The sequence below is a fragment of the Rousettus aegyptiacus genome, unplaced genomic scaffold (assembly GCF_014176215.1).
Source record: "Rousettus aegyptiacus isolate mRouAeg1 unplaced genomic scaffold, mRouAeg1.p scaffold_m13_p_5, whole genome shotgun sequence".
Lineage (NCBI taxonomy): Eukaryota > Metazoa > Chordata > Mammalia > Chiroptera > Pteropodidae > Rousettus > Rousettus aegyptiacus.
This window is the reverse complement of record NW_023416308.1, coordinates 17,209,776-17,223,857: the sequence shown is the minus strand read 5'-3', so window position 1 is coordinate 17,223,857 and position 14,082 is coordinate 17,209,776. Positions and strand designations below refer to the sequence as shown.

At 50.2% G+C, this 14,082-nt stretch overlaps 1 protein-coding gene and 1 non-coding gene across 7 annotated transcripts in view; both read right to left on the bottom strand.

Moving 5' to 3' along the window:
* Positions 1-5,634: 5,634 nt before the first annotated feature.
* Positions 5,635-14,082, bottom strand: part of AP1B1 (adaptor related protein complex 1 subunit beta 1) — a 46,553-nt gene continuing 38,105 nt past the window's right edge. For 4 of the 6 annotated variants that reach the window (XM_016164331.2, XM_016164326.2, XM_016164330.2 and 1 more), the window contains 7 exons: positions 11,568-11,713; positions 9,629-9,758; positions 9,244-9,328; positions 8,463-8,549; positions 8,210-8,364; positions 7,522-7,530; positions 5,635-6,598 (listed from right to left, as the gene is read on the bottom strand). In XM_016164331.2, the coding sequence (XP_016019817.1) occupies positions 6,524-6,598; positions 7,522-7,530; positions 8,210-8,364; positions 8,463-8,549; positions 9,244-9,328; positions 9,629-9,758; positions 11,568-11,713 (687 nt within the window). In that variant the 3' untranslated portion in view covers positions 5,635-6,523. The remainder of the gene's footprint in view (positions 6,599-7,521; positions 7,531-8,209; positions 8,365-8,462; positions 8,550-9,243; positions 9,329-9,628; positions 9,759-11,567; positions 11,714-14,082) is intronic. The other 2 variants (XM_016164329.2, XM_016164332.2) reach the window with 1 other exon arrangement.
* Positions 10,960-11,056, bottom strand: LOC118603326. Its single transcript, XR_004951198.1, has one exon. It is a non-coding gene; the product is annotated as a small nucleolar RNA SNORD125 (small nucleolar RNA).

Sequence of the window (14,082 nt, the reverse complement as noted above, 5' to 3'; positions counted from 1 at the left end):
CCAAAGTTCATTACCCACAGCCTCCCAAAGCCAGGTGGGTGCCCCCCACCACCCAACCTCTGCCATGCAGCTTCTTTCCAGCTGGCTTGATTCTGGCTTTCTCTGGGGTCGAGTATCCTGGACTGTGTCCATCTCCCAGGGGCATTTGCTCTGGAATCCACTGGCCTAGCCATCTGGGCCATTGCACTGACAATTATGGTCTGTCCTGACCATTAACCACACACAGCTCCATGCTGCTTGTCCCAGCAGTAACTTACCTCCCTGGGTCCTGAATGGGGGGCAGGTACCCCTTACTGTGCAGACGCCTGGCACATAATAGGTTCTTGGTCACCATCATAATGCCACTGCCTGCCCATTCAGCCTCCTGAAGGCCAGGGCGGGTCTTACAGCTATCAGGACACAGGGAGGCAGCAGGGGCAGGGCTTCTAGGCTGCTGAAGTGAGACTTACTGAGTTTGAAACCTCCTCGCAGGGTGTGTCATCTGTTCAAGTTACTCAAACTCTCTGAGCTCACTTTCCTTCTCTTTAAATGGGATAATGGTCTTGACTGCATGAAGTTGTAGGATAAAATGAGGTGATACAAAGAAAAACAAGACAATTCAGTAAGGCTAGAGGGGACAAAATTTAAACATATAAGACAATTTTATTTTTATATGCAAATAATTACTAATTACAAAACATAATGAAGAAGTACTTGTGTATACTTGGGTAAGTATGCACACAGGCATTTCCTTGCTCTGTTCGCTGAGAGGGCCTAAAAGTGCCACCCCAGGAGGAACAAACACACCCAGCACCCACATCTTGGTTTCTAATGCCACCTCCAATAAAAGGAACTAGGATTCTTGGAGAAATGTTTGATTCTAGAGCTGGGGCAGCACAAATACAAGATGAGTCTGGAACATCTTGTAATGCCGGAAAGTAAGGAAGATGCAAAAAGAAACAAAAAAGCCTACCTGAAAGAGTTCCCAATGGCCAAAGCTGGAACAATTTAAGCAACGAAATAATGTGGTTTTGGATTAAACCGGCATGATAAAATAGATATCTTTGACTCCAAACTAATATAAATGATTTAATATATAAGTTTAGGAGCAGAAACAAATCTTCCTTACAAAAGAATTCCAAATAATTTTTGCTGTTACTCCCTGCCCCCGCTCACTTTTCAGAGTGTAGGCTGCACCTAGTGACTTGCTTCCAAAGAACAGAGTACAGAAAGGGGGAGAAAGAAACTTCACAGTAGAGAAAGCTGCAAACACTACCTTAGCCAAGTGATCCAGATTAATGTGACAATGATGTCATGTTGATGGCGTGTAGCCCTGAGATGAGGTAACAAGAAGGGCACCTCACTAGTCTTCTTCCAAAAACCCATAACTCAAGTCTCACCATGAAAAAAACATCAGACAAACCCAAATGGAGGGATAGTCTGCAAAATACCTGGCCACTACTCCTTGAAATTAAGGTCATGAAAAACAACAAAAGTCTGAGAAAGTGTCACAGACCAAAGGAAACTCAGAAGACATGACAACCACATGGAATGTGGGATCTGGGAACAGAACAGCACATAAGTGGCAAAACTAAGTAAAATCTGAATAAATTCCGTATTTTTGTTGAAAAATTATATATTATATAATTTGATATTTATTTTATTATATATCATTTCTATATTATATATTTATAAATATATATTTAGCTCATAAATATGTATGGAAAAGAATGAAAGAGAGCCCATTTATAAAAAGCAGCAAAATATAGGAAACACTCACGAGTCTATGTAAGAATAAATCAATATAGTCAATAATATTGTGATAACTTTGCACAGTGACAGATGGTTACTAGACATAGTGTAGTGATCACACTGTAAGGTATATAAATATTGAATCATCATGATGTATACCTGAAACTAATATAATACTGTCTGCCAACTATACTTTAATAAAACTATTTTTTAAAAGAGTAAATATGCATGCAAGAACTTTTAATAAAGAAAACTTAAAACATTACAATGAGACATCAAAGAAAGCATGAACCAATGGAAAGGCATCTATTCTTGTATTTATATATAAATATTAATATTATGACATCATTATAAGAATGTCAATTCTCCATCAGTTAATATAAACATTTGATGTGATCCAAATAAAAATAATACCATCAATTCTTTTTAAAAGACAAATTCTAAAGTTCAAATGGAATGAAGAAGGCAAATAAAAGGACACTATAAATAATGAAAATATAGATACAATACTTTTTAAAAAACACAGTGGCCAATGAATAGACAAATTCTCTGGTACAGAGCAGAATCCACAAAAGTACTTATATGTGGAAAATTAGTATATGATAAAATGACATTTAAAATCTGTGGGAAAACATGAATTATTCAGTAAATTATGTGGAGACAACTGGGTAACCATCTGGGAAAAGAGGAAGTTGGATCCTTACCTCATCCCTAATATAAAGCCCAGATGGAACAAGATCAAAATGCAAAAACTAAGATCAGACAAGTACTAGAAAGAAGAGATTAAAAGACTACATAAAAAAACAACTTCAGCAAAGTAAAAAGCAGTAACAAAATGGGGAGAAATGATGACAAATGAGGATGAAAAGGACCAATAACCATATAGAAAAATGAGCAAAAAATATGAAGACAGCTCAAAGAAAAGGACATTTAAATGGCTTAAAAATAAGTGAATGGAGACATGCTTAAAACACCGTAGGACACCATTTTTCTCCCATCAGTTTGGCACACGTCATATACGCTGAATTTGTGAGTGCAGGGGAACAGGCATCTCATTCCTAGCTGGTGGGAGTGTAAACTGAAGAATTTTTAGCAATGGCTATCAAAATTATGAACGAACCTACCTTTGACCTAGCAATTTCCATCTTTGCAGTATTACTTGTACTAGCAGCACCGTAGACATAACTCCATGGACATCGTGGGGGCACTGGCTCATGGTACTGCCGTTCACCGGAACACCACACAGCTGTTATAAAAAGCCAATAGGACTCTCTCCAAGATGGACTGACGATGGAAAAGTCTCCCAGATATAAGGTGCAGAATGGGGAGTATTTCATGCTATCGATTGTGTATTGAAAGGGTAAAAACCATTATTAGACATCACTGAGTCTCTTTGGAAGGTAACGTTGGTTCCTTTGGGGAGAGAAATATGAAGAATTTTTCACTTCTATCCTTTTTTTTGCCTTTTGGGTTTTGAACCATGTTAATGCATTGTCTTTTCAAAAGAACTAAAATGTAAAATGTTACACCCTCTAGCCCAGCAATCCTGGGTTTAGATCTTACAGCTACATTTGTGCCCATGAGCACGAGTTTATGTAGGAAGATATTCACTGCACTGTTGCTTGGACTGGCAGCAGATAGAAACAGCCTGTATGTCCATCAGCTGGTACTGGCTAATGGCAGCCCATCTGCACAAGGAATACTGAGGTGGGTGTTTGTACATAGGTAAGAAAAGCAAAGTACTGGTAGTGTAGACTGTGCTACCATATGTTAAGGAAATATCTCCATGGATTTGCTTGCATACATGCATAGAATAATCCTGGAAGAAACCCAAAATCCAGCAACGATGTTTGCTTCTAAGGAAGGAAAACTAAGAACTGGGAAAGGGTGGGAGAGAGACCACAATCCTTTGTGTGGCTGATCTTACAAAGGTCTAGAATTACTCTTTCCATAAAAGAACAAAAACAGCAAACCACTAGTTGAAGATTAAAAAACGTAAAATGAGGTCACGCTGCAGGCCTTACTTAGCACAGTGGCTGGCACACAGGGGCACCCATTAGGCCCCTGGGTTTTTGTTGGACTTTCCAGAAATAACTGGCTGCTATTATTGAATTCCTCCAACTGGCTAGGAAGGTCTAGGGACCTTGAAGAATCTCTGCAGGATGCCAAGGTCCCTGAGAGGCATCAGGCCCTGAGAGTGGGGAGGCTTGGGCACACTAGGACCATGGAATATCATGTGATGTGGGGAGGAAGCACGTGAAGGCTTCTTACTGAGGTGAGGGAGGGACAAGAAGCTGAAGGGCACAGATTGAATATCCCCTAATGTACTTCTCCTAAAGGCCTGGGCCCCCAGTGGTGGCCCCGGATGCATGTTTTCCTGGCACAGCAATGTGGTAAACCCCACGCTTGAGGAACTGAGTGTGAGAATGCTCTCTGCCCATTTCTCCCTGAGTACATTAAGACTTCTGGGACCCATAATGCTGGGCGCTGTGAGAGGAGAGGCAAAATCATAAGGTCTTGCCCACGATCGCCTGAGGACTGAGCACAGCTTGAATTAGGAGGGTGAAACCAAGGTGACCGATGACCAGACCAGCCCTTTTAATCAGCTTCCTCCTCATTCCAGGTGCTTGGCCCTGGCCTCGAGTTGCCCATCATGACCCGACTGGGGATAACCATCCTACACTTCAATTCTTCTGCCCTTAGTGGTAGAGGGGTAGGCACAGAAAGCTCTGAGGTCTCTGGATAGCTGAGCCAGCAGCCTACTCACAGGGTGTTTGGGTGGAAGCCGGGCCCCCAGCAGGTCAGGGGCAGCAGGTGACATGGCAGGCCAGGGTGAATCTTTCTCAAGTGCTCAAAACCCTGCTCCTCTAGTCCACAGCTAGAGGGACTCCAGCTGTGTTTGTGCAGGGCCTTCTGAGCCTGGGGACTTTCAGGTGATGTGGCAACTAGGGTTGTGCAATCAACAGCCTTAGTTGTTTGTAGATTCTGTGGTCTCTAAGATAGCATGGCAATACCTAGGGGTCAGAGGTGGGGCAGTGGAGGGCTAGGTGCCCCTGCTGATACCTAGTCCCAAGGCAACTGGGAAGGCAGACATGTGTCAGCGGTGGGCAGGCTGCAGGGAGTGGCTGTGGCTGAAACAGGCGAGGGCACTGGGCTGCCTCTCTCCAAAGCAGACTGATGGCCCACCAGCCACAAGGCACTGCGAACCCACTGGCAGCTCTGCCATCGGAGCCCTCTCCTGGGAGCCAACAAAATGCCAGGACTGGGGATACGTGGGGGAGTCCTTGGTGACAGCTGGGGCGGCTGTAGCTTAGTACCCACATTCAGCCAGCTGAAGTTGCAGGGTGGGGAACGGCCTGCCCAGACAAGCCTGGTGCCTGACCTACCTGTTCCGCCTGCCCATACTCTCTCTTCCACAGCCACTCCCAGGAGCCTCCATGAAGGCAGAGAGATGAGGAAAACTAAAACGGATGCCAGCTCTCTAGGCTGACAGCAAAAGGTTATGGCATCTGCTCGGGCAGAGTAGGCATCAAATGTGCGAGAGGTGCCAGAGACACCAGTAGGCCCCAGAAGTCAGTATTTAAGGGCAGGGTGGAGGGAAAGACGCTGTCCTCAGAGTGCCAGGGGAGGGGCTGGGCACACAGCTCAAGCCCTTGACCCTGGACTCCAGGGTACTCTGGACCCCGTCCAGAAGAGCCTCAGGCAGGACCTGACACACTGGCCAGGGACATGCTTGATCTCATCATTTTTATTCACTTTCTCTTTTTGAAAATAGGAGTAAACATACAATATATAGTCTCTTTATATATATTAGATATAGTTACTGCAGGGCTCAGTAGCCCATCTTCAACCACTTGGAGGCAGTTTTCAAATTTGGTGGAGGGGGGAAGAAAGTGTCCGTGATTGCCAAAAGCATAATCTTTATTATTAAACAGCAGTAAGAGGAAAATCTAATGCTCTGTCAGACACCACTGACACTTGGGGGTCCGGGAGGAGGGCAGCAGACACTAAGGAGAAACCCCAAAGAAATCCTGGATACGAGGCACCCTACTTGCCCGAGTTCACCATCCCTCAGCCCTGTCTTTGCTCTGGGAGCCCAGGGAACAGAGAGGAATGTATCACAGGCAGTGACCGGCCTCCAGGGGCAGGACGGGGGAGCAACTGCCAAGGGAGTAGGACCCCAGGCAGGGGCTTTGGGAGCTTCTGCCTGGCCTTCGCCATGCAGGTCAGCTCTCAGGAGGCTGTGGCGCTACTCACACAGCCACTGGGCCCAAGCATGGGGCAGATGCAGGGAGGGAGGGTATAGGGGTACAGGCCCTGGGAGTCCCAGACCCTGAAATAACTGTTCTCCGGATACCAAGGGGACCTTCCACACATGCCAGGACAGCCTGGCAGGGGCCATCCCGAGAGAGACAGGGGTAGGGCACTTCCTGGGCTGCGAGCCTGAGGAGGGAACCTCACACTTGACCCCAGCAAAAGGAACAGAATGCTGGGTCTCTCTGCCCAGCTTCTGCAGCTGCTCTAGCTGTCTCTTTGGTCCCCTCTCACCTGACCCTAAGTGTCAGAAGCAATGGAAGAGGGGAGCCCCGGAGCTCGGGAGTACACTGAAATTTCATTCCAGGAGGGGTGCTGCACTGCTCTGAGGACCTGGGCAGGCCCTGCAGTCAGGATCAGGGAGCCCCAAGGTGGCTGGGAGTCTTCCCTGGCCCCTCCCAGGAGAAGGGGGTGCTGTCAACCCCAGGGGGCTCCTCAGTGGGCTGGGAGAAGGCTGGGGTAGGCACCGGACAGGGCCTTAGTTCTTGAGGATGGTCTCGTAGGCCTGGTACACGTGCTGGGACACCTCTGGTGCTCGACACTTCAGGGACAGCTGCAAATGGAGAGAGGGGTTGTGCTCATTCCTGGGGCTCCTCTCTTGGGCTGTCATTTACCAGACTGGGAAGGAACACGTGGGGAAGGCAGAGAGGATGGGAACCAGATGGAAGAGTGTGGTGTGCACACGTGGCCTGGTAGCAGCAGTGCGGCTGGGGCAGATGTGTGGTGAAGGAGAGGGGGCGGCTGCCACAGCCAGCTGGGTATGGACCAAATATACTTGCAGCCCACACACCTGCTGTCAACCCAGCCACCGCGGCCCCGTGGCAAGCATTGTGAATCAGCAGTCGGAGGCTGTCAGGGAGTGCTTGGCCCCCACCCTGCAGAGCTGCCTAGATCCCTACTACCCATGGGTAACTGAGGTCCTTGAGGAGGCACAGGGGCTGGGAGGAAGCAGGTCTCTGCTCCTGAAGGCGGTGGGGTGCTGGGGGCTCCTCCTGATTTCCTGCACAGGAAGCAGGTACATCAGAAACTTTGTCTCGGCTCTGACTGCAGTATGAGCCTGGAGAGCACAGGCAGAGGAGAGACAAGTGCCACCACCACTTCTGCCAAAATCACTGCTTCTGAAGGGTGCAATTAGGAAAGGTGAGGAGCAGGAGGCATTCCAGAAATCAGCAGCAGTGGCCCCAAGCGGCCCCGGTCTCCTGAAGGGCTCTGTGCACATCCTGTCTGTGTTGGGAAGTGGGGGTACCAGCTCCTCAATTGGAGCCACCTGGTTGGGAAGCACTGGGGTGTCAGCAGAGGGTAATATGCCCCCCTGCCTGCAACTTGCAAGCATGTCTGCTGGGATTAGGGTACCAACAAGTTGATGTGAGGCCAGGAGAGCTGGGGATGCACTGGAGCCAAGCCAGGAGACAGGGTGGGCGAGGTGCGGCTGGGGAGGATGGAGGGGAAAGAGGAAGAGAAAAGCAATCTGCTAACCTCCAAATCCTGTACCACGGGCACCAGCAGGGAAGGTGGACATGCAGCAACCAAACATAGGGAGACGGAAATTACCACCACCGAAGCCACCCCAGCAGCCCCAGCCCAACCACAGAGCCAATGCCACTAGCAGGGCCCAGGGAGCAGCATCTGGAGGGCCATGCCTGCTAGAGACTCAGGTGCAGGGGTAGAAGCAAAGCCTGGTACTCTCTGGGGCCTGGACTAGCAGCTTAGCCTCCAGGACAATCATGTACTGTGTGGAAGCTATGTCCTGACTGGGGTCTGATCAAAAGCTGGGAAGGACGAGCTGCTCAGAATCACTGTCCTCCCAGGTGGGGCACTCAGGCAGGCAGGAGGAGGGCCAGGGCCTAGGCCCAGCAGTGCCGCACCAGTTAGGCAGGCTTCGGTAACTGTGCCACCTCACAGGGCCCAATTTTACAGAAGTTTCTAGTCCAACTCATTATCGTGAGACCCAGTTTGGTGTCTTACCTGGATGACTTGAAGGGATTGAGTTGAAAGTTTTCTAAGGTCCTTTCCAGAGACAGAATGCTGATGTGCTTACTTGCACTAGGCTCAAAGGGACCCCAGCCTACCTGGGCTAGAGTGTCCCCCATCAGAGATGACCCCACTCTCTTGGGAAGGGAAGTAGAGGCCCCGGGGCTGGTAGGGCAGGAGTAGGGGCCCTCACCGTGAAGCTGGGGTTCCCTGGCTGAATGCGTAGCTCCGCCAGCACCCAGATGCCGTTGGTCAGCTTTAGGGACTGGTAGAGCATGTCCTGACCCTCCACGTTCCTCTTGGCGACTGTGAAGATGTTGCTGCTTTGCAGCCTGCTGCTCACGGCCTCTGGGTGTCAGAAGGCCCCCAGTCAGAAATGGGGGAGGGCCCGGGGTACAGGCAAGGGGCAATATGGACAGTGTTGAGGAGGTGCTCAGGAGTCCTACCTGCATTGAGGGGGCAGTCTCTGATCTGAAACTGGGCCTCATTCTCATTGGGAATGTCCTTCCACGTTGCCAGGAACATTTGCCGGTCTGCAGGGAAGGGAAGAAGATGGGACTCTGATAAACTTGTGGCCCTGTTCAATAATACTCAGCAGGAAATGGATCTGCCTTGAAGCCGAGGACAGGAACTAGCTCTGCCACAGCTTCTCCTACCTCCCTGAGCAAACCCTCAGCTCTGTGAAGCCATGGCCACTGGTGCCGTTCCCAAAAGACTCTAGGCTTCCTGCCTCTGGGCCTTAGTTCTCTCCTCCTCAGCACCCACATATGCCCTCCCCCGGCTCTGGCCCTGAGCAGCCTGCTCATTAGTCAGCCTATGTTACAGAGCTTTTGTGGTGACTAAGAGATGAGAGGGGTAAAGTGCTCCATGTAGTGCCTGGCTCAGACCCTCTGGGTCCTAGGCTGAGTCTTCTCAGGGCTTCTGGTCAGGCAGGGCACAGGAGGTGGGCATCAGGTGTAAAGCATGGCCTGAGTTCCCTGCCTCTGGGAGCCCATGTATTGATTGTCTAGAGCCCACAGGCAATGCTGACAGCCAGAACTTAGAAGCCATAGCTCGTGTGGCATGGCTCCCCTAGTGGGTCACAGCTGGCTTGATCAGACCCTGGCAGCCCCAATGGAGATGTGCCCCTCGCTCCAGGCTCTGCTGAGGAGTCAGCAACTTATGAGCTGTTGTGGAGCAAAGCCATTCCACCATTCTAGGGATCCCAGGGGTGCCCTCACAACTCACCCATCTTCCCGTCCTCCACAAAGAGGATGTGCAATGGGTACAAGGTGCTGAAGTAGAAGACGTCGATGTTGTTCTTCACAGCCACCTAGGAACAGGGGGCCCTGAGTAGGTCCCTGATGCTTGAGTCTACCTGAGGCCCCAGGAAGGGCTTACTCGCTCCTTGCATCCCCCACCTGAGCTGATTTCCTCACATGCCTTCCATGGGAACCACACCCTTTTGTCCCCTCTGACCGGGCCCCTTCATCACATCTGTGGCCAAGAGCACAATTCTACAGACATAGTCCTTTTGACAACACAGGCCAGGCCCCAGACCTTCTACCAGACTCCTCCCCTGGGGTGGGTGGGTGGGTAAGGACTGGGGTGCTTTGTCTTGCTTAGAACGCACCTGTAGGTTGTTCAGAGGTTCCATCTTCATGACTGACCCCACTGTGTTGAGAGGCAGGGAGATCTCCACAGTCTGGTTGGGGCTGAGCGGTGCATGGACCTGGAGCGGGGCGGCGGGGGCCAGGCCAAAGCTGGGGAGAGAGAAGCCCCCATGGGGACGGCATGGGGACCAGGTGCTGACATGGGCTCCTCAGGCTCTGGAGCTAGGGCAGTGGTTGGTGAGAAGCCTATCCAGCAAGCTGGCCTTACTGCAGGCCCAAGTTCAGGCCGGAAGGACAAACTTCTGACCCCCACCCTTTATCCCGCAGTGGCCAAGTGAACAGAAGAACAAAGTCTTGGGCTGGCTGTAGGCCTGAAGTCCATCTCTGCTCTTCTATCTCTTCTAGGGTAGGCACTGGGCAGGTCCAGGTAAGCATGGCCTTGTATTCTCCTGCCCTCATGAAGCTCCATCTAATACCAGGGGCCTATAAGCGTCTTCTAACTTAAAAACTCTGTGTCTACCCAAGTCTCTGCTGCCAATTACCATCTCCCAGAAGGAATCTGACCATCCCAAGTGACATGCTGGGTTTTTTTTCTGGGCCAGAACTGGCCAGGTCACACACTGGCCAGAGATACTCAGGAAAGCCTGCTTTTTGATAAATCAGCATGTGGGTAAATCAGAAGGATCCCTATGAGTGTGAGAGATACCCCAGCCACAGGCTCTGGGATAAGTCACCATGGTATTGCCTGGGACCATGAACTGAGTGCTCACTCTGCCTAGGTTGAGCATTTGAGATCACACCTGTCCTTGTAAAAAGAGCAACAGGTATATAGTCTCCCATCTTCCAGGACACAGAGACTCAGAGAGAGGCAGGCCTGTGCCCAGAGCCTTAGGTGGTGGGTGAGTGTCACTGCGAGATCCAGAGCTTGAGCTGTCTGACTCCAACCTATGCTCTGCCCATGATGGCAACCAGGCCTGCCTGGGACAAAGCAGGAGACAACATGGGGAAACCCAGGCCCTTGTGGTGGCCTAACACTCCAGGATTTCCTGGGAGTTCCACTACTACCTGCTGTGTGACCTCTGAGCCCAGGTGTCATTAACTACTAAAAAGGGAGTAATGGCATTGACCTCACTGAGCTGTCATGTGGCTCAGGTGAGATAATTTCGAAAGCCCTTGTCATAGTGCCTAAAACTTATTAGGAAGTTTTCAACACAAGTTTGTTATGAGCAATCACTGGGATCACTCTTTAAAGCTTCAAGTGTTTCTGTGGCCTCTAGTGCCATCTGGGGATAAGTGTTTCAGCAGCTGCCACCCTCCCTGGTCAGGATCCACTGGCCCACAGGATCTCCCTGAGGAAGCAGCCCCTTCAGTCAACTTCTTAGAGGCTCAGTTTGCTCATCACTAGAGCCATTCAGGAAGAAGAATCATCAGGAGAGGCTGCTTGGTTCCCCAGAGGATGAAGACCCTGATGGTGCCAGAAATGCGACCTTCTCCACTGACCCCCAGTACAGGGGACCTGATGGAGGTGAGGAGCCTGGAGCAGCCACCACTCTCAGAGATCCTGATAATTTAATCCTTTGCTGGCAGGCAGGCTCACGTCCCATCGGCCTTATTAGAGGCAGAAGCAGCTAAGGCCTAGAAAGGATACTCCAAGTTCCTGTTATGTGGGGTGTTTGCCAAGCACAGGCTCCTAGGCTGGAGCTGGGGATGTCTGTCAGTAAAACCCCTTTGGGCAGTAGAGGAAGGCAGTAAAAGGGGAAATATCCTACCCCCTCTGCCTGGTACTTTGGAATCCACTTAAAACGTCATTGTAGGGGAAATCACTGCTTTAGAGAATTTTGGCCTGAAGTGTGGTTGTGAGGAATACCCACCTTCACCACAAAAGAGGCATCAGGCCTCTGGCAGCCTGCCTGCAGTCACAAGCAGGGGTTCTCGGCAGGCTGGCCTCAGGGTGCTCACCTGTTGCGGTTGAACTGGATGGCAAAGTCGGTCATGACCTGCAAGGCCTTGTTGGTCAGCTGCAGGTCCATGGAGATGGAGCCCACTTGGCGGGTGAAGGTGCCTGAGATCTCCAACCCCTTAGCTTTCATGGCAGGGAGCCAAATCTGCAGGGAAGATGGTGGGGAGGGAGCTGGTGTCTGCTACTTCCCCCAAACTCAACAGACCACGTGAGGGTCCTTTCTCTCCCTCCGTCTTCTTCCCTATCTCCCTCTCCCTGATTCCCCACATACCCCCACTCTCCTGAAGGTGCCTTCTAGATTGACCTGTCTTTACCATCAGGGGATGACCATTTGTATCTTGGGATGAGAACGATCCTGCATGGCCCACCTAGGCCACCATCATGGTGTGGCTGTGTACTGGAGCAGCCCTGAGTAGGGAGGTGCTTGGTGTGCCCAAGGGCTGACCTAAGTCTTCAGGGGCCAAAGGAGGAACTCAGGAAGCAAAGCTGAGGAAACTCAGGACACAAGCAGGCCCCTGACGAGAAAAGGAGAGTTGAGCACTCAAGGCCATCTTGGGCCTCAGCCAGAGGCTGAGGCCTCCCTGGCTGTCACAGACTGTCTTCTTCTCCAGAAGGCAGTGTTAGAGAAAATAGTCTGTCCAAGGACAGTACCTAAGAGGACCCTTTGCCCGGCAGACCCTCTGTTGTTTGGCTGCCCTTGTCATCTGAGTCAGCTTAAGAGCTGCCTCCTCGGGGAAGTCCTCTACCATGCTCCTTCCTAGTGGTATTCAGGGAGTGTTTACTGAGCAAACAGCTTGAATTTAAGCCTTGCCCATGAAGGACATCTGTTGGTGTCATCCTGTGGACACACAAATGCCTCTCAGGCTGTTATTTTCATTCAGACAGCTTACACAGCAAAAGTAAAAGGCTCAGGCACCCCTTGACAGCTTCCCTAAGGTGCTCTGTGTTAGCAAATGTACCAACACCTCTTAAGTTACCAACATCAGGAACCTCAGGACCATGTGGGCAGCAGCCCTCAGCCCACCGTGACCACCTTCCACCATCGTGCAGCCCGAGTCCTGTCAACACTATCTCCTCCAATCTGCTGCCAGATCCTCCGCTTCTCTTCTCTCTACAGGCACCACCTGTGTCTGAGTTGCTATCAGAGTTCACCAAGTAAGGTGGCGGCTGCCACATGGTTGCGCCAATTCCTCCCTCCCCAATTTCCATAGCAGCTAAAGTCATCTTTTAAAATGCAAATCTGTATAAAACCCCTTTGATCCTGCGATGGCTTCCAGCACCCATGGGCTCGCCTCCACAGTCTGTTGCCCTGCCCTCCCCAGGTCTGCTGGCACCTGTTCTTCTGGCGCCCACACAGGCTGTTCCCTGTTTGGAAAGTTCTTCTCCAGGCCCACGGCCATCCCCACTGTACTTGCTAACCCTGATCATCCTTGCTTCCTCTGGTCAAATCTGTGAAAATGGAATCACATGGCTTTAGTTCTTAGCTGTGACCTGGCATACAGACAGGACTCAAAGGTCTCCTGTACAGTGACTTCTCTGTGCCCTACCCCTCCATCAGGCCTCCTTTCCCAGGTTCTTGCAGAATCGGCTGCTCTCTTTCTGTCACTGTGCCTAAGTGCTGAGGGTGGGACCTCATCTCCCTTGATCACTGTGGGTTCATTGAGTCTAGCACAGGTCCCAACAGAACTAACCCTAAACATTTACTTGAGGAACTACAAGTTCAAGTACACAGTGAACCCCATCCCCCTTAACCAGGAAGTTTGGAAAATGTATTTATCCCCACGGGTAGGGCAGGGAAATACACATAGGACAAAGAATTGTAGGTAGTCACAGCGCTGTTAGGAAAATGTAGATGACATACCTACTGATTCTGAAGGGACAGTATCCAAATCCCCAAACATCGTGTGACTAATGTAACGGAGAAAGTCCTATTCATGATGCAAGGACTCCTCCTCCAAAAAACCTGCCCCGATTCCTCCTGTCCTCATAATTCCCTCACCTCATTTGCAGCACTCACTGCTGGTACACCCATCTAAGACAGTAGTGATAACATCTGTTAAAATGAACACACAGCTTCCTGAGGGACAGCTTCAGGGTTTGTATTCTTGGTAGCTCTGCAATGCCTGGCAAGGGCTGGCAACTGCAGAGCTGCAGGAGTCTTTGCTGCTCTTCTGTCACTTGGTCCTGCCTTATGCCTGTTATATTGGAGTTCTGTGTATGGGTCGGTCTTGTGCATCGGTGTAGTCAATCCGTGTACTAATTAGTCAACTGAATATTTTTTGCATCGTACCTCATATTTGTATGTTCTCTTCAGCCCTACTAATTCTGACAACTCATGACATTAAGGCAGACACAGAGGAGGTTCTCAAATGCTTCGGGATATGATCACATGGGGGCTGGAAGCACAGACTTTGGTGCCACCTCCCTGCATTCAATTTCAGATTCTGTCACTTACCAGCTAGGTGATCCTAGGCAAAAGCACTCAGATTTCTCAACTGCAAAATGGGAATAACA